This window comes from Linepithema humile, chromosome 5, assembly GCF_040581485.1.
Source record: "Linepithema humile isolate Giens D197 chromosome 5, Lhum_UNIL_v1.0, whole genome shotgun sequence".
Taxonomy (NCBI): domain Eukaryota; kingdom Metazoa; phylum Arthropoda; class Insecta; order Hymenoptera; family Formicidae; genus Linepithema; species Linepithema humile.
The window spans coordinates 22014555-22034424 of record NC_090132.1 but is presented as its reverse complement, the minus strand read 5'-3'; the positions used below and the strand labels follow the sequence as shown (position 1 = coordinate 22034424).

General features: G+C 38.6%; 1 protein-coding gene across 10 annotated transcripts in view; it reads right to left on the bottom strand.

Moving 5' to 3' along the window:
* The window catches only part of sd (TEA domain transcription factor 1 homolog scalloped), a 198314-nt gene that overhangs the window by 120283 nt on the left and 58161 nt on the right, over positions 1 to 19870 (bottom strand). For 2 of the 10 annotated variants that reach the window (XM_012373735.2, XM_012373738.2), the window contains exon 1: positions 17885 to 19866. The exons of 7 other annotated variants lie outside the window; for them this stretch is intronic. Coding sequence is in view for 1 of the 3 variants with exons in the window: in XM_012373738.2 (XP_012229161.1) it covers positions 17885 to 17909 (25 nt within the window). In the remaining 2 variants the exon portion in view is untranslated. Of the gene's footprint in view, positions 1 to 3951; positions 3971 to 17884; positions 19867 to 19870 lie in introns of those variants that run through there. One more of the 10 variants, XM_012373737.2, reaches the window with a different exon arrangement.

Here is a 19870-nt window from a genome sequence, read left to right as displayed (position 1 = left end):
TCAGGCTGTGTTTCTTCCCTTATATTTATGCATAAATCTTGAATCTTCATGCCAAAAGAAATCTAATAATAAAAAATATAAGAGCGATCTGTCGGATTGAGTCATAAATAAGTTATACTTGAGTTCGCCGCGGTAGCACACATATATCTCCCTATCTAAGAAACGGAAGTTATTTATAACTTAATCCAAAATATAATATATTTTACGTTTTTTCTTTTTAACTTAGAGATAAAAATATTATAATGTTAATAAAAAAAATTTAATACAATATTACAACAGACAGAAAATAGTTTTAGAAAATCTCGTATAGTCGTATAAAAATGTGAACATAGCTATTTCTCCTTTTCAAATTACTTCCTGCCAATTTGATACCTCCAATGAAGACCATGGCAATTTACGAAAATGATAACACAGTACAAACCGTCAGACGCAGGAAATATTCATAACTTCTTTCGCGACGCGAGCTTGAAATGACGAGTCTAACTGACACGGCAATGTTGGAAGTGTTTAATCCGACACCGTCTGTGAACACCAACGCAGCGAGATAAGGCGAGGAAAGAAAAAGTAGAAAACAGAGAAAGAGAAGAGAGGGAGAGAGAAAACGCGTTACTGCGCCGCCGAAGTGTGCATCGAGCTACGGATTACCGCAGTCGTGTACTCAGTTTTCAGGCTAACAGGTGAACCTCGGTAACTTAATCTTTTTTTTGCTCGTCTATCTACCTTTCACATGCACATATGCATTGCACATACTATGCGACGACAGGCTCGATCAAGCTTCGCGCCGAATTACACGCATTTCAGGATACACATTTTACACGGCGTGCATGTACACAAGAAACTCTATTACCTCGACCAGTTGATATATTCATCGTGAATAAATGCGTAAATACAGTGAACACGAAAAGAAATGTATTATATTATACACGAATATTTAATGATATTCGACAATAATTTTAAAACATAAATTTCGAGTGCGAAGGATTTTATTGCTCTCAACGTGAATAGTATCCACTCACTAAATATGTAATTAAGCAATTATTGAATTGATTTAACTAGAAATGTAATTTATAAAAAAACTAATTTTATATAAGCTAGTTATTAGTAGTTAATTAGTAGTTATTAGTGGTTATTCATTATTCTTTGTTGTTTATCCATTTTTCGCTTATATCATTTTTAATTGATTTTCGTTAAATGTTTTCGAGTTCGAATTGATTATCAATAAAGATTAAATAATGGTACATTAAATAGCAATCGTTGTGATTTTTCGTTTCATTTCCTTTAAAATAGCCGCGAGTAATCCGCTATTTACCGTCACAGAATAATGTAAGCGGAAAAATCAATTACAACAAAGCTCATAAATTCCATACAGTCTTATTTCGTAATAGTTAATAATATTGCGAAAAGCTTTTATTTTTGACAGTAATATGTCAAAGATACAAATGCACAAGATGAACTATTGATATTAATATCGAGGATATCTAAATATAAATGGATGTTTTGAGAAACTTGCCATCGTGCGATTACGTATTCATTACTTTTTTTGCTCGCTCAGCGCCGTCAATATGCGAATACAGGGCATTCAGCCGGTTCTAAATATCAATTAGGTAGATATGAGACGCGGAAATGTCAGGCTTATTCTTGCTGGATGCAACGCAGTCGATTTACGACACGAGGAAGACATCGTGCGCATAAGTGAGATAGAATTTCACGACAATCATCGTTGAAACATGTTGTAATTCGGAAGAGCTCAAAAATAGCTATCTCCGGAAATAAATAATAAATCATAAATAAATAAACTCATACTCGTCGAACTTTAAGAAGCGAGATTAAAGACATTTATGAAACTTCGATAATAAAAATATCACTGCTTTTCTTTCGATAAGAATTTTTTTCCTTTGATATCCTTTATCAATAAACTAAATATTGATATCTAGAAACATATCGTAACATCAAGCAGAATAAAAATATATATTATTTTTTATATATTATTTTATTATAGTGCATATTAATTTTTACATTGACTTAAATCAATTTTATCTTGCAAAATTCTACAATGATTGTCGTATATCTTGCAGTTATTAATATCTTAAAAAAAAAGCTGGAGATACATTTTGTTGTGCATTCATTTATTATACTCAAGTAAAGATCTCGAGAGTTTATTAAATTTAAATATGTCTGAATATTCGATAGCGAGTGAATAGAAGTATCGACAGCCTGTTAAATTTCAGTATCCTCGCGAACAATTTTTCTTTTTCTCTCTCGGTGCAGAAAAAGGGAAAAAGAGGTGAACAGTTTCGGCCGATGGTTAACTTGTATCGCGTCTTGCTCGAGCATATACGGGAATAATTCTTTGGAAGCAACCGACCATGGGGCAAAGAGAGGAGAGGAGAAGAGAGAAGCGGTGCGTCAGCTCCCGCCAGAAATAACGCAGATAAACTTAGACGGCCCTCCGTTCAAGAGAACCAACCAAACCCGAAGACTCCGAGAACCCAACTCGAGTCCTAATGAAATCGCTCGCGAAAGTCCGTTTATTCAGGATCATGCGCGTTCTTATCATCGCTAAATTCGCTCGAAGTCGAAAAACGAAGTCTTTTGATCTTAAGAAACCGCAAATATGCAAATATAAAATAGTAAATAATTATTGGAAAATATGACAGGAGAGTCGCGGGTATAACAATTTTTCATAATTGAGATCGTCTTTTAATATAAAACTAATTATAGTTAATATTTACAATATATTTTATGCATTTTATAAATAAAAAAGTTTTATTAAAGAAATTGCTTACGTTAATTATTTATAGACTCTATTCTAGATTAATTGGTTCCTCAAAATGCTATGATTCATGAAAATACTCTATTCCTTGAAATACTATGATTCATGAAAATATTGTATATTCAAAATTTCGTTTATATTTCGTTTATTTAATCATTTACACAGACTTAATAAACGATTTAATAAACATAATGTTGTAAACGGCATAAAAAAAGAAAGTATTAATTAATCGATAAAGTCATTAATTAATACAAAAGCGAGGAAAATCGTTGGAGAGATTGTGGAAAAAGCTCGAGATTAGAAAAAAACGCACCTGCACACTCACCTGCCCACCGGCCCGACATAAAGTGTTGATAAATTTACAGCCCGTACACGGTCCTATGAACGCAGTTACCGCCGGAAATAAATCCATTCCCGCGTAAAAATAAAACTGAAACGAGAAGCAGCAACATACGAGCCACTAAGAGAGATCGTGCGGCGTTATGATAAACCGTGCGTGAGTAAAGCAAAAGAAACATCATGAGAGAAGTGAAGAAAGAGCGAATATTAGTGCTCGAGCAGAAAGTACCGTTTCGCGAACGCCGACCTGCGCGTAATGTTAACGATGAATGATGAAAACATCTCTAGAAATAAGGGCGAAACGTTTCGAAACTGAGACAACAGATAATCGAGATATCTTATGAATATAGTCAGAATTATGAAATTGTAAATTCTAAAGAAATGTGAAACGATATTATTAGAACTAAAGTAAATTGACAGCTTTTATCCGCATTATGATACTGCTACTTGTTTCGTTAAGAATAAAATACTTTTTCTAGATCTATTGTATCAAAAATTTTAAATATTTAAATTATACTTAATTAACATTTATAAATATTTAACGATAATCTGTCTGTATTTTTATTATAAAAATATGTGTTTGTGTGTTTAAACTCTCAATAGTTTCTAAGTTTCCAAATACGCTAACTTTACACACACACTCACTACTATGCTAATGCAAGAACTTTGTTCGAACACAATTACAATTGCCAAGAATTATAAAATCGCTACATGTACAAATTTTCCAGATTAAAAATGAACATAATGATGGCACCAAAATTCTATCGTATGCTTTGCCATTAACAAAGAAAATATAAAAAAAATAATAAGAAAAGGGAAACTTCATATCTAGCACTCACCATTCGCTGCTACAACCGGACGTATTGTCGCAATATTCAACGCACCAGGAAAATCGGAATTCACCGCTACCTAACCTCACACCGACAACCGCATGCTTCCTCGATCGTCGGTCCGAGTCCAAGTTCCTTCACATTTTACACATACACACATGCACGCGAGCAACTAATGGCAATTACGAGAATATAACCACGGTTTCGACGTAAATTCTTTACCCGATCGTGCTCACAATCTTTTACTCCCGAACGCGACTTTCGTATACCGAGATACAATAAACGATGATATTTCGCCACAATTGTTTGCGTTTATGATCAACGTTTCTACGTGGTTTCTAATTTTTACCGCAAACACAATAAGATCACTATCGAAACTCGCTAAAATACGGAAAGTACGCGCAATATTTTATAGTCATAACAGTACGAGTTACGTTGCAAGACTCCAAATTAAATATGGCAGCCAACTCCTTCTAGAAATCAAACGATGGCTGACGAAAATAAACGATTACGTCCGACAAAGTTGATTGACAATATTAGCGCGAAAATGAATTTCGAAATAATAAATCAAACTTTACGGATATCGGCAAGTGGTGTAAAAGATCAAAATCAACCAAGAAAAATAATCCCTTAACTTGTTTACCAAAGATCACGTTTGCGGAAGTGAGATCTTGATAAAGTTCTTGATAAAATCACGAAAATAAACATGCGAAGAATTTACTGAAATGTGTTCTCGTTATCATTATTGCACTGATTGCGTGTATGTGTGAAATGTAAAGAAACTTTATGGAGAGAGAAAGAGAGAGAGAAACTCAAACTAAGAATTTATATTGTAGTTGCCGGTTACCGAGGTTGTCGAGGTTAGACAGCAGTAAATCTCGATTTTCCTGATGAATCGAATACTGGGTATACATTCGATTGCAGCTGCAAACGATAAGTATCAGATATTATATTTTTTTTTTCAATTGCGTTTTCTTTTACATTTTCTAAACTTAAGATAAAAAAGCAGAATTTTAGTGCAACAAGTATATTTATCTTCTTTTAATTTCAAAAATTTTTCTCAGCTGCAATTTTGTAATTATAAAATTCTTGCAATAGCATACCAGCATATTATTTTGTAAAAACTCATTGAAAATTCCATGTTTCAACGAAATAATACACCAATGTAAAAATAATTTACACATACTTAAAAAAATATAAGATTATAATATATGACATACAAATAATATAAAATTTAGAGATCGTAAAGTCAGCATTAATTTTGCGATTAATGATCACGCTAAGGGAGGATAAAAAATCAAGTTTTGAGCCAACAGAAGAAAGTAGAAAGATAGATAGAGTAAGAACAAAGATCAGAAGAGTACAGCTAGAGTAAACGGATGAGCAATCTCGGTTGGAGACATGACGCAAATACCAATGACTGCTGCGTTAATCTAATCTGGCTCGAGGACCAATAATAACACATGAAAATGACACTCTATATTCCGGAGTCTGATTACAAGACGCTCCTTCTTAGAAGCCCCATGAGAAACACCGGAGGAGAAAGAAAAATAACCTAAGCACACCTGAATGATGAACATTCTTTTGAGTCACGATCTAAATATGATAAAAATAAAATAAAACTGTAACATTAATCTTATAATTTAGTTCGTTATTATTTGTATTTGTGTCCTATTCAAATAAAATCACGTGATTAGAAGCCACGCAATGTCAAATATTAACTTCCAAAGTTGCTTTCAGAAGAAGAACATATCTAAAAACTCAAGTTAAATCAGCAATTTCAAATAGATAAAAGATAGTCATATCTCTGGGTATTCCTCTGTAAACATTATAATGTAGTTTGTATAGACAGAAGAGGAAACTTCGAACACATGTACTTCTACAAACTAAGCTCCCACATGTAAGAAGAGTTGAAATAGTGCGTAAACTTCGCAAATCTTCGCTGGCGCAGTAATCATCAGAGATAATAATAGTTAAAGCGTTAGAGATGTTATATCGTGCGAGATGTCATCAAGCACATAAATAACTACCGTAATTTTGAATAGTTCAAATCAAAGCAATTTTGATATGGTTCCAAGCGTAGGTGAGCGGTCTTCGTGGAATTCATAAATATACAGGTATAAAATTATTATCGCTCACAGTTAATAATTGTTCTGAGAAAATTACTGTTTACCAATTGTAGAGTAATTATTATAGTGCTATTAAAATTAATTAGACTCTGTTATTAGAAAGGTTTGCATTTATTATTCAACCTTATCTTTACTTTTTGTAGGAAAACAGTGGAATACGATACTAATTCTGTTACTGGTATAATGGTTTTACGTGTTTCGGGATCAACAAACATCGCCAAAAATTCTCGAAACATCAATCAACGTACACGATCGCTTGTATGTAAAGAAAAAAAAACACATACGCAGTATTGAAAGGTCTCGTCGTTGGAAGATTGTCGAGCAAAAAAGTATTGTTTACCTTAGCACTGTGTCCAAAGTTGTTTTACCTTGCGTAGAAAAACTTCCATCATAAAGCAACAAAACAATAGTTATTTAGCATATCTACTTGGCGCGTGCAAATCCACAGAAACCGTTACTCGTAGCGATTACAGACAATTTTCGTATGTTGTAATTAATAACACTTTGCCGAGAAACTATGTCAATGGAATGGAAATCCACAAAAGTATAGTGTTAAACTGAAATCGGTAGATCGACATGCGATAACGGCGACCGCAATAATCTTTTTATTTTCCAAAGTGCGCTCACAAGTGGAAGTTGCATAAAATATTACGTATACGTATTTACAATTCGAGCATAGTCACGCAGTTTTCTTCGTATCTTTTTATCGGAAGAGAGAGAGAGAAATAGACTACCTGTTACATTTCCATCGAGGTCGAAAGTTGATCGTATACGGTACACGCGCGCGTGTATACACAACGGTGGCCTGACATGCGATGGATTATGCAGTGTGCACTTAGAAAGTTCCCTCGTCAGCGATTTTCCACGCTGGAACAGAGACAACGTGCGCCCGGTTGGTTCTGCGAAGTGAGCGCGTACATGTCAAAGAAACCCCGACATCGACGAACGGATAAAATTCAAACTTTGACAGCGCAAACAAATCGTAATCCTAAGATATGAAATCTTGACACAAGTAAGATAATAATGACAAACGAGAAAATTTCTCTAAATAATGGAAAAACTGAAAAAGTTCTTAATCTGAATAATACGTAGTTTCTTTCAAAAATATATCTACAAATAATTTTATACTATATACATTTGTGTAAACACGTATTATATGTCTGTTTTCGCACATAAACGTTTATTAACAAACAAAAAAAAAACAACAACTTGTTGATCAAAATTGTGCTTACTAAAATTGACCGTCCAATATATTAATAAATTATTTTTCAAGAATCACTATCATCACACCAGCATGTATTAACATAGCTACAATTTACAATAATTCGCAATTCAACGATAGAGAGGCGCGGTGAGAATGTGCGCGGTTAAATCTCTCATCGTTCACATTGTTCATTAAAACTGGAGAAAACGACGTCGTAAACGCGTCCACGAAACGTCAGGGTGACCAGGACACTGCAATTTCCATTCGAGCGTGTTAATGCAATACTGCCGCCATCGTCACCCTTGTCGTTGAAGACGACGACGAGGACGACGACGCTGGTGGCAACAATCGTGAAAGAAGAACAGAGAGAGGGTACATAATGCATGGCTAGTATGCGTAAATAACGTTTCTACCGAGAGAGATAGAGGGAGAGAGATGAGGCGAAGGAGGAGGATCCTCGTAAACAGCAGATCGTAACTGTAAAACTCGTTTCCATCGCGTTTCGCTTACCTCGATCGAATTTTCGCATAGATCATACAAACATGTTGAAAGTCGTTAATTTAGAGATGTGAAATAACATATGTATTAAATTTATCACTATTTATCTTCGTAATAATACTATTTTATTGTTTCTCAAGATCAAATAAGGTCCTATTTTTCTTAATACACATAAAATACCATTTTTAAAGATTTATTCTTTCACAGTAATTGAGATAATTAGCAAAAAGTTTAAATAAATGCTTTAATAAGAAACAACTGATTTCTAGATTAGTTTTTCATCATATGCTGAATGATGAAGGCTTTGCGCGAAAGGATGCGGAAGCAAGAATTTTCCACGCGGAAGCCCTGTCAAGCTGAATAGCAAGTCGTGAATCTACGTTACTCACGGAGACGAGAAGGACAGAGAGAAAGAAAACGGCAGAGAAAAAGAAGGCGAAGCAATTTAATTTTTCTCCCGTGCGCGGAAGATTCTATATCGTGCCGGAGGAAGACGCGACGTGTCGCGGTTTATTACATTTTTCCTCTCCTAGTCAACGAACTAATGGACCGCTGGAAATAGTGCCGAGGCTATAAGCTCCTATTCATCCTTGAAATAAAATCAGCACCATCTCGCCGGCTGTGTCGTCTCACTTTGACTCTTGGTTTTCCGTTCGGTAGGGTGAGGTAATCGCATAAAATACGTAGCGTAACGATTCACTGTGTTTTCGCGCATGAAATATCTCACGTCAAAAATCTCCAACTAATTTTTAATTAATTTTAAGACTAAAGTTTAGTTGCATTGGCAAACTCCAGCTTTCCAAACATCACGATCTAATACTTGAGATAAATTATTTACGACATAAGCAAATTAATAAAAAAAAAAAAAATTGACAATCTTTCGCGTGAAAATATTTCTATCGCATTTTACCGGCCCGATTGTACGAGTTTCACATACGTGTAAGTGCGTCATTGCAAGACTTCTACAAGGAACTTCTCGATCGCCTTGGCAAATCGCTCGCGCGCTGACCTCGCGCCGATCGAGATCGTTCTTAAACCACCGACTTATACGAGAAATCCACCGACTTCCTATAGATAGAGATTTCCACTTTCTAGTTAACCGGCCGACCTGCCGATACAAACGCAGCACGTTAAATCACGTCTTTTAACCGAACCGATAAGAGATGGCCATTGTACGCGGTAAGAGTTGTTGTTTATATCCTTACGACCCTGCCCTCCACCGGCATACCTGCCGATCCTTTTACACTTTCTAGAAAATATCAAGCGATAATTAACAGCAAGAGGATATAGCAGCGCGATATCGCTCCGAGGTCAACGTGGCAAGAAATCCACTATCGAACGAGATTTTTCACGCTCCCAAGACTTTCTAGTCGATTGATCCGCGTTGATTATCCCTTCGCACGCGTTAAGCCATGTGCTGGCAAAATAATTATTTTCACCGCAATTTCCGTCCACAAATGCAAAACAACCATCAAAACAAGCGGTGATTCATCCGCTTAAGCGTGCTTCCGTGTGGATTAACATGAAATATCAGCAAATAAGGTCATATTTATTTAAAATAATTTAATTTTATATTAATTTAAAATTAAATTTAATAATATACATGTATTTGTAATCGCTGGAATTTACTCAATAAAAAGACCACGATTACATGAATTACAAGAATTACATGAAGTATAAGAATTTACATAATCTTCGAAAACTTCAAATAATATTAATTATCCAACTGCTATCATTGTTGTATACTTTACTTTTCCTATATTAATTGAGCTATATTTATTTATGATATTACTCATCGATTTTTTTTCAAGCAGTAGTTCTTCCGTATCGAAACATCTATTAAAATGTTCCTTTCAAAGCGAACCACCGAAATGTTTTTGTTCAAGTCAGTTAAAAGTAAGAGCGAAGTAACGGTCGCTATCTCTCGCTTCTCGAGGAATAATCATTGCAGGTATTCGACCGGTGAGAGAGATCAAGCATCTTTGTTATCCAAGTTTCGATCTAAGCCGACCAGCATCTATCGATCGGAGCTCTCGCAGAGTCATGAAAAATACTGCCGTCAATTTAAGATCAGGGGTGCCAGCCTACTTGCGACAGGCCTCTCGTATCGAAAACAATTATCGTAACGTAATATCGCGCCTATCGTCGCCGAATGACAATAAATCCTGACGCATGTACACACACGGCCATGATTTTCCTTTCTCTGTCCACAAGAGTACTTAATTCCCGCAATATCGGGTTGCATTCTTAAATTATCGAAGAGGAGTACATTACGCTTGCCATATTAAAGTCTCTATATATTTTCGTCTCTACGTATAAAACACTCATTCTGTCAAGATAAATATTTCACGTATCCTTGTCGCAATATATTATAAATCTATGTATATTAGATTTCTTATATAAAATTCAGACTAACACTATTTTATAAAGTGAACTTTAACTTCTCATAAAATTGTATGTGATCTTTAAATATAAAAAAAGCAAATATATTTAGTACAATGTAATTTATCTAGAAAAAAATAATATCCATCTGTAGTGAAAGAATGGATATCTGAATAAAAGAGTTGATTAAAAAGAGAAAAATTTGATTTAAAAAATTATTTTACAGGTGAATCTACAAAATTATAGATGTCCTAACAACGTAGCACATGTTGGATGTAGAACGCAAAATGATCGAGCAAGTACTTGCCTTGTAAGATACCTGAATTACTCTGCATCGTGCTATATAATTTGTAATCCGGACTGCACACTCAGTATGCCAAACATAAATTGAAGAAATATTATCCTACTATCGTCGCACTATGCGCAATATTGCATGTCTCACATATCTACAATCGATGTTATAATAAACGGCAAACTACTACGAGAGAAATCGAGCACTTTACTCGAATCTGAACGAGTCTAGAGGACAGGTAGTTACGAAGGGCTATACTCTATACCGGGTGACCGATACGTACGAGCGAATCGCGTGATCGTGCCACGGCTGGTATGCAGACGGACCCCGCAGTGGCGTGTTGCATTATTTTAGAGGGGAGAAAGGAGGGAAAGAGAAAGACGTGCAGAGCGCAGACAATCGCGAGGGGAATCCTGACTGCGCATATATGTGTTAGCGTATGTCTGTGAACGCGTATTCTATGGTAGAGGAGAGGGGGCGGTCGACCAGGTGGTAAAGCCACCCCATGATTTTCCGGCCCGCACGACTCCCTCCAAGGGAGAGTTGAGTTTCTCGTATATACTCTCGTCGGCGCACGTACCGTACTCGACACGCGATCGAATCGCGCGCGTTTGTTAGCATTAAACTGCCAGATAAACGCACACGTCGCCGACTATAACCCGAGATATGCATCGTCGCGCTTTGCTATAATATTGATGGCTGCCACCAATTTTATTGTTTCTTCGCTTACGTAGGATTGTTTTGATTTTTCTTATCAAATATTCCAATTTCTAAGGAAAAATGTCTTACTCGCGATTTTATTACACGCCAATTCTTTTTAGCATGCCAAATATTGCAGTCGCGTTACCTTTGGTATTTTGCGCTGTAAATATTCTAGATCTTTCAGCTTCATGCATCTTTTTAGTCAATTCATAAGGCCGATAGGAAAGAATATATTTTTAAAAACTGCGTATTGAGACGCGGAAGAATGATCATTATTCGTAGCGAGCGGCAAAAACGAGCGAAGGACGACGCATGATTCACGCATCGCCGAAACCTGTTAGGCATGTAACACACGTTGATTACGTCTAATCGACGATATTGATAAATAATATTAATCGTTCATTGCTTAATCCCCTACGCATATGTGTGTATGCATTTACGTGTGTGTATGCGAACGCGGAAAAAGTTGAAGCGACACGACTAGTAGTCGTTCGAAAGTTACGAGCAGGACTTTAAATCGCTTTTAAATCCGGCTAGCTGGTTCCACCGGTTTAGATACATAAAGTCCGACAACATGACGTCCGATCTTTCGCAAATCGGTTCACAAATAGCGACCTTTTGCGCTGAAACCTATCGGTACAAAGGAAGAATTTTATATCTATCAAAATAAAACGATTTTTTAAAACAATGTCGTCATACTATTGTATCAACATCATATATTTTATAAAGATATTGCGTAAAATCGCGACGCGATATTCTAAATACATCATCATGCTGTTGTTATTGCAATTGATGTTTATAGGTGTATATAAAGTCGTAAAAGTCGTAAATTATATAAAATATGATATCATTAACAGGACCTTTGAATCGGAAATAGCGTTATAAATATAACCATAGTGCCTATTATAACCACGAGATGACAATTTCATAGTAAAATGCAGAATAAAAGTTGTTTAAGAATGAAGATCAAAATTACAAGTTCGATGAATTCAATTTTTAACATTATAAGTACAAAAAGCACATATCGTATGCTAATTGTTGTAATTTCATTGTCACGAATAAATGCTTCGCGTAAGAATCTTATATGAACTGTTACGCGACATCGTAAATACGTAGGTCTAAATGGATCTTTAGCTAGCGCGCATGTTGAAGAGCATCGAGATTCACGAGGAGAAAATCTTCCGACAACTTGATGAATATTTTATACTCGCGCTTCGAGTGCTATATGTAATGCGGTTGATCAAAAGCACGCAGTCGTCATAAATGCAGCATGCGATTTTCCCACGGAAGGAAAACGCTCCGCGGAATTGCCACACACGCGCACACATGCACACAACCGCGCTATATATCACGTCGCGCATAATGCTTCAATTGTACAAACCGCAAATGAAAAGTACTAATCGCGAGACTTGTTTAAATCTCATCGAAAAAGTACCGGATGAACGAGCTCGTTTCGCCGACCCGTGAAGTGTTGTTAATCAAATATACATGATATGCAGAATAATTTTAATACTCTACATAGCAATTAAAAAATACGAATGCACACGTAGCACGTGTATTCCAAAATTCTAAGCGAATTAAATTAATTATGCGCAGGTTATTTTCCACGATCTGCCCTCGGAAAAAGTACAAATTCATTGACGCAGAACGCAGGAAAATGAGGAACAGAAGAAAAGGATAAAAGTGAATAATAATAGGCATTGTAAGTTTGCACCGTAGATTATCTTTCCGCGTACGTAGAAAGTGTAATACATTGTTCACTTTTTTATTTCAGCACCTAGAATCTTTGTAATTCGTAGAATAGAAATGGTGCATATTTTCGAGAATAACTCACATAAATGCATATGCTTCACGATCAATTACTTGATGAAAAAGAGACAAAACCGATAATCTCTTTTACAAAAAGAGATCCTGCTGGATATACAAAGTTCAGAAATCAGTATTACAGATAATATGTGTACGAAGCGCGTAATTTAGTCACGGCTCAACCGTGCGAGAAGAATTCGTGCGTACACCTTTAGCGATAATTTTAGTTACTTGACAATTTGGCACTGTCTACGCCAAATAGAAAGCCACGCGACTCGCCGAAGCCGGAGAGTCGCGCGCGAGCAAAAGAAGTGTAAAACGATGGAGAGAAGGGAGAGGAAGGCGAGACAAGGAAGCGAAAAAAGAGAAAGAAGAGAGCGAAGAGAAGTCGTTGTCGGAGGGTCGGTGCGCGCGCGATAATCCATTTGCTCCTTTCGTAGACCAACGGGACAAGGCGTCCTATTTATATCCACGAGAAACTTGCGCCTAATGTGTAGACCGGTATTGTGCAACTTGCATCGCTTTCCATAAGGTGTCCCATTGTATTTAAGTCTTGGAGAAGAGGAATGCAATGCAGAAAAACAGCATTTTCAAGATCATTAATTGCAAAATCAACATTAAAAGTAAATCACGTAAACTGAGCTTGAAAGTTGTTAAAAAGGAGAGAAATCAAAAAAGTATTTTTCAGTAAACATAAAAAAGCTAAAGATAAATTTTATCAGTATGCAATTTTAATATGTAATATTAAAAAATTTAAAAGTAGCAGAAATTTTTTAATGAAATTTTTGCCAAGAGAAGAACGGCTTCAAGCTTTCTGAAGAGTGCGGAAATTTTTGCGATAATAATAGGACACCTTGTATGTCGTGACCGAGATGGAACGAGGAACACTGAAGAAGCGAGTAAAGGCAAGTCGTAGCCCCGAGTGAAAAATCGTCCGCGCATACAAACAATCCATTCATTTAACAATGCGCGGTTCGTGTTGCCTTCAAGGCCGTTGTATCGTTGGATCAAAGAGCTTTCACAGCAGAGAGTTACTTCGTGCGGAGAGTTGATCATCCCGCCAAAGAGTAGCAATTCAAAATAATCTGTATTGTTTATCTTTCTAATCGCAGCTATTTGTAGATTTCCTTGAATAGAGAATATCTTTACAGCAGTTAGGCTACTCTGTACTTAGCGTATGTCGATATTTGCGATGATTGAAAATAATTACCGCTTGAGATAACGACAGTTATTAAATTGTGATAAAAATATTTTGAATAATCGGAAAATATATGACGTAAAAATCATATATGTAAAAAAATAGTAATAAAATATAAAGTAAAATACGCAAGATAAATAATTTTCTGCCATCACACGTAATGCCTCTTGAAATATCGATAAATATCGCTATAAATTACGATATAAAATACTATTATGATACTCGATCTGTCGAAATCCAAGAAAACGCATTTTCTCAAGTGCAATAAAATCACATGTTTCCGGAGTCGCGCTGTTTTCCGACGCCGTCGGCTTTCGCTCCGCAGCGCGCGATAAGATAGAATCGAAAGATACGATTGTACGATATCGTTCGTGGAAGCGGGCGCGTTGTGTTGCTCGAACGTCCGAGGGATTTGAATATCGAATTTATCGAAATACACCGATTACCGCGACTACCGGTTTCTTTGGACTCGCTCGCTCGCTCGCGTGCGTGCAACGCTCGAGGAAGAGGAAGCCGATCCGCTGCCTTCGACAGGAGCGAGAGAAACGAAACGGAAAGAAATACAGCTTGCACCTGCTGGTCAGCCGCGGTAGTTTCCACTAAACTATACGTCAGTTCAGAGTCGACCCCACCGAGTAAAGGTCGGCGATACCTGCGTTAGCTATCTTGAAATATGACTCAGTAAACGAGAAGATAAGTGAAGATGTTGCGGAAGATTTGTGTTCGAGCGAATCGAGCCGAGTTCAAAAATAAGCTAGAAAATCCAGCAGCAATAAAGTTATTGCTGCTTTGAGTAAATTTTGATTTTGACAACTCCGATATTACACGGATATCCTTAAACTTGTATATAATAGCAAAAGTTTCATCGGCAAAAGTTATTTGAACACAAACTGTGGGAAATTTTTTTTCATTTCTTTTAATTGCTTCCAGCATCGTAATTTCCGACTCGAGCGTTGCGGATTAAACCCTAAGAAGGAAACAAGTTCTTCACGGACAACTTGCAAAAATTTCATTCCGCCGGGAAAGTTGGTATTTTTATGTATTATAATGGAAATTTATAATTTTGTGCTACTCGACGCGGGACAAACGTAACCACGATCGGAACCGCGGCGGACGTACTCGAGACACTGTTTGTAGAAAGTGGAAGCGAATTGCAAATGTTAGCACAATTGGTTGCGACGACGTATTCGCGGAAAATAGAGAAACGCGCAGGATGTACGTCACCGTCCGCGAGGCGGATATTAAAATATCATGTAGCTCGATGTGATTCTCACGGAGACAGTTTTTCCTCGAATTTTCGAGAGTCCGATATTCATAGCCGGTTGCACGTTGATGTAAAATGAAACCATAATGCAATATGGATATAGAATACTAGAGACAAGGCAAATAAATATTGAGAGCATCTCAGCGTACAATAAACACTTTTATATAAAGGCACTTTGGTCCGGTTATATACTGATATTTGATTTAAATTACAGGAATCGCCCTTATATTTCAAGCTCCTCCGTCGTGGCAATATGCCATCTTATCCATCTGATCGAGCAATAACCGAGAAAGCGCGTGATTTTCAACACCGGTGGCCTTAAGGATATTATCGGCACGCGTGCACTGTAGGAACTGTAAGCTGTACGTATTTTCGAACGATTTCGTCATCGACCCGAAACGACTCCCTCTTAAACCGTAATCTCGACGACGCATCGTCGACGGAATCAAATTGGATCTATCAAAAAAGGAAATCGCTAATGATTGATGAAACACGAGTTCTTATCAGAGCCATAATTATCAATCATACGCAGATATCGTTCTCCACTGTCAAACGGCACATTAATATGAACTGTATAATCACCGTCACTATTATCACCGGTATTATCTCTGAACTGTAAACAAAGAACACGCAATATTTGTAGATCATATGGATAATATCACATCAAACACACGTATCGATTATTTGACTTTCATTATTCATCGTCATTGATTCGCGTCGAGCACGGCTGTAGATCGGCGAAATTAAATATCGCACGAGTTGCAATAAAAATAAGAGCGTAACTCACAAAGAACTCGCAAAGGGTCAAAGGGAAATCTCTTGATTGCGAATTCGCAATCAAACTTTGACGGCGCGTGAAAATAAGACACGCAAACGACTCCAAAAGAGACCGGGGGGAAATTTCGTTACCGTTTGAGGAAAAACTCCAGTTCTGCGCTTTAATCAGAAAACATCAATGCGTTCCACATTCAACGTGAATTCGTTGCATAAAAGCGCAATACGAGATGCGTTATAGACAGTGTATCTTTAGAATTGTATACAACATTTTTTACAACATGAATAATCTATGTTCAATCTAAAGCAATATTTTTTTGGTGTATTTACGTTTCCTATTCAAAAATTCAAGTATTGATGAAAAATATCATATAAATGTCAAATCAAAAGTATTAATAATAAATGAAATTAATGAAATATCCTTTAAAGATAAATTTGCCATGTATAATGTTATGATTTAATTATTATCAATAAATTTTATACGAATCACTTATCAACAATGTTAATTTTCTTTAATCGTTGTTGATCAGTTGATCATTTTAAGTCAATATCAAGTAATATCTATGCATGCATACATGAATATGAATAAATATTGACAAGCTGTTAAATTAGAGCATCCCTACGTACATCTGCATTTGATTGCTCGTTGCGGTAATGTGTCAAATTATGCGATTAAATTTATGTAACGGTGCATTGCCGCATGTAAGCGTGGGATTATTTTCGATAACCTACTGCGAAACGTCATCGCAACAAGTTGACTGTCGTCTGACGTTTTTCCTTTCGTGTTCGTTAACAACCGGTCACGCTCCGGCAGAAGAGATCGCGTCGAGATTTATCGCTGCTCAAGATTAACGCTGCAATTCGTGTTACGCGATTAGAGTATTACGTTTCTTTTCCATCTAGTAAGCCTCGCGAAAGTTCCAGAAAACGATCTGGGAAACCTGATGCAACAGCTCCTCGAATTAATCGCCGTTATCGTCACGATGGGATTAAGAAGATGGCAAAATAGATTAATTGAGATTTATAAAAAATGATCTATATTTGCCCGATAAGATCGGTAAAAATACGATTTCGATCCAAGCGTAATTTTAATTTTAATCTGTTTTAACTAGTCTTTGCTTGCTACACCTGTTTTCACAACGGCAGCCAACACCAAAATCTCCAAGTAATATCTCAAAAAATAATGTGCTTGTTTCATTTTTTAATTACATATATAAAATCTGTATTTTTTTATGTAAGCGTAATTGTAATTTTATTTTTAGACTTTCGCCAAGTATAGATTTAAAGACGAAATAAGAACGTTTTAGGCGTTCGGTCAAGTGTACGTCAAATGCATAGCAAAAGACACATAAACAATGTGACGATCGTACGCAGCTGTTCGCGCGAAGAGCGTGTGTATTGCCCGAGTCCGACGGTGGCGAGTACAGTCGAAAGAAAGTCTTGCCGTGTAGTACGTCGACTAGATAGAAGACAAAAACCGGCTGCAGCGTACACAGCGCGCGGCGTTTACGGAGAACACTCTCGCGTTCGCATTCATACGCGTCGACGGCAAACGACAGAGACAGAAAATCGGAGACTCACATTCACTCAACACGCAAGTACACACAAGCAAGCACGCACACACACACACGCACGCACGCACGCACGCACGCACGCACGCACATACACAGACATGATAAAAAGAGAAACTCACTCCAGAAATAATGCACAGTATCCATCCAAGCCGCGGTGGCGAAGGTGGGACGTTGCTTCCTCCGGGATTATCGAAACACGCTTAGCGACCGTGCAACAAAATGACACAAAACGTCGCGTTCGCTCTAAGTCCGCGCGACGACGCTGACCTCCTGCTTGTCGTTGTCGTCGTCGTCGTCGTCTACGACGACGATAATACACAACCAACTCGCCCTTCTCGCCGACGACGAGTCTTCCTTTTTTCACCCTTTTGCACGATTGTCCCGATTGTCGCGATTTTCGTCGCGATAGTCTCGTCGTACACAAGGATCGGTCGGGATCTTCTAGTATCACTCTAGGACACTCACCGGCCTCACCGAGGATAGCTCCGTCGCGCGTCGCGCCACGACGCTTGCCGCGTGCATTACTCAGCACGCTTTTCCCGCGTTCGCTCCCGTTGTTACGCACGCATACGCGAGCGGCGGAAGAGTCAGACACGGACGGAAAGTGAAGCAAAGAAAGAAAAGAACACACCACGCGTGACGGAGTGATGTACCCGTTACCGTTACGTATATACGCACGGACGAACGGACGGATGACGGCAGACACAGAGATGTACACTTGGCTCGCTCCCTCGTCTAGATTAGAGATAATTCCGCCGGTACCCGGTTTCTCCAACTTTACGCGTCGCGACGAGCACAGCGATGCGTCGCGTGCATTCGCGCGCGCCGACACTTTTCAAAACAATATACAACCACACCAACCAGCGCACGTCTCACCCCGTGCGTGTGCTCGCTTTAAGCGCTTTCTCGCGCCACCGCGCGCGCCACTCCGCGGCCCCCTATCCGTCTCTGTCTTTCCCCACCTCTTCTCTCTAACTCCCTATCCGTCTATCTCTCTTCCTCTGCCCCTACCTCCTACCTTCCTCTCTTCCAGCCAACGGCGGTTTTTCCGCACGCACACGCCGCCGCGGATCAATAATTCACCATACGAATTCACCAGAAGCGGGCGAGCGACGACGCGAGCGAACGAACGAGTAAGCGAGAGCGCGAGCGACGACACGAGCGAGCGGGCTGGCGGACAGGCGACTAGGCGGAGAGCAGCACGCGTTTCTGTCACGGCGCCCCGCTCGCGCGCCGGCAGCGAGGAAACGCGCACGCAGCCCACACCACCGCACACCACCGATCAACGACGACCGCGAGAGGAGTCACCCTAACCTCCACGGTGAGCCGCGTCGCGCTGAATTGCACTGCGCTGCGCCGTGTTTCTGCGAATCGGTTCCCGTGCGCGCGATTCGAAGCAGAGGTGCTCGTACACGCTTCTGACACACAGCTGACACGGCGACACACACTCGTAAACACGAGCTAATGATTCGGAATACGCGCGGAATACCGGATGTTCGATGTAAACAGCCCTCTACTAAGATGTACACACCGGTACGAGGCTCCTTTCCGAGCCAACTTCGTGCCGGTGACTGAATTTTTTTCTCCTTTTTCCTTCTCACTCCTTTTCACCCTTCTCACCGATGAGTCACGAAAAAGGTTTCTTTATCCGTCCGTTATTTCCTTTTACTGTTTCGGAGCAAAATAAGCTCCGTAAAATACGACTGACCGACAACGGCCAGCGGAAGTACTGTATAAATGTGACAAGCAAACCGAACGCGCGAGAGTATTGGTCGCGGAATGGATAATAACGGCGTCGCGCATTCATTCGCTCACTTGCCCGCTCGCTCGCTAAGCCACTCTCACGCAGAATACACACGCTACTATCAATCTTTCTCTTTCACACATACGATGTTTCTCACTCCCTCTGTCTCGCTCTCTTTCATTCGTCGTCCGTCTGTCCTTCCGTCTGTGACTCTCTCTCTGTCTGCGGGTAATATCGCCGTCGTCGCTGCGGTCGGACTCGTTCCTTGCGCGGGCCCGTTGTGAGACGACGCCACCGTCAGAACACTCGGGCGTGGACGCGCTCTTTGACGAACGGCAGTTTCAGCACTATTTTGTATCGT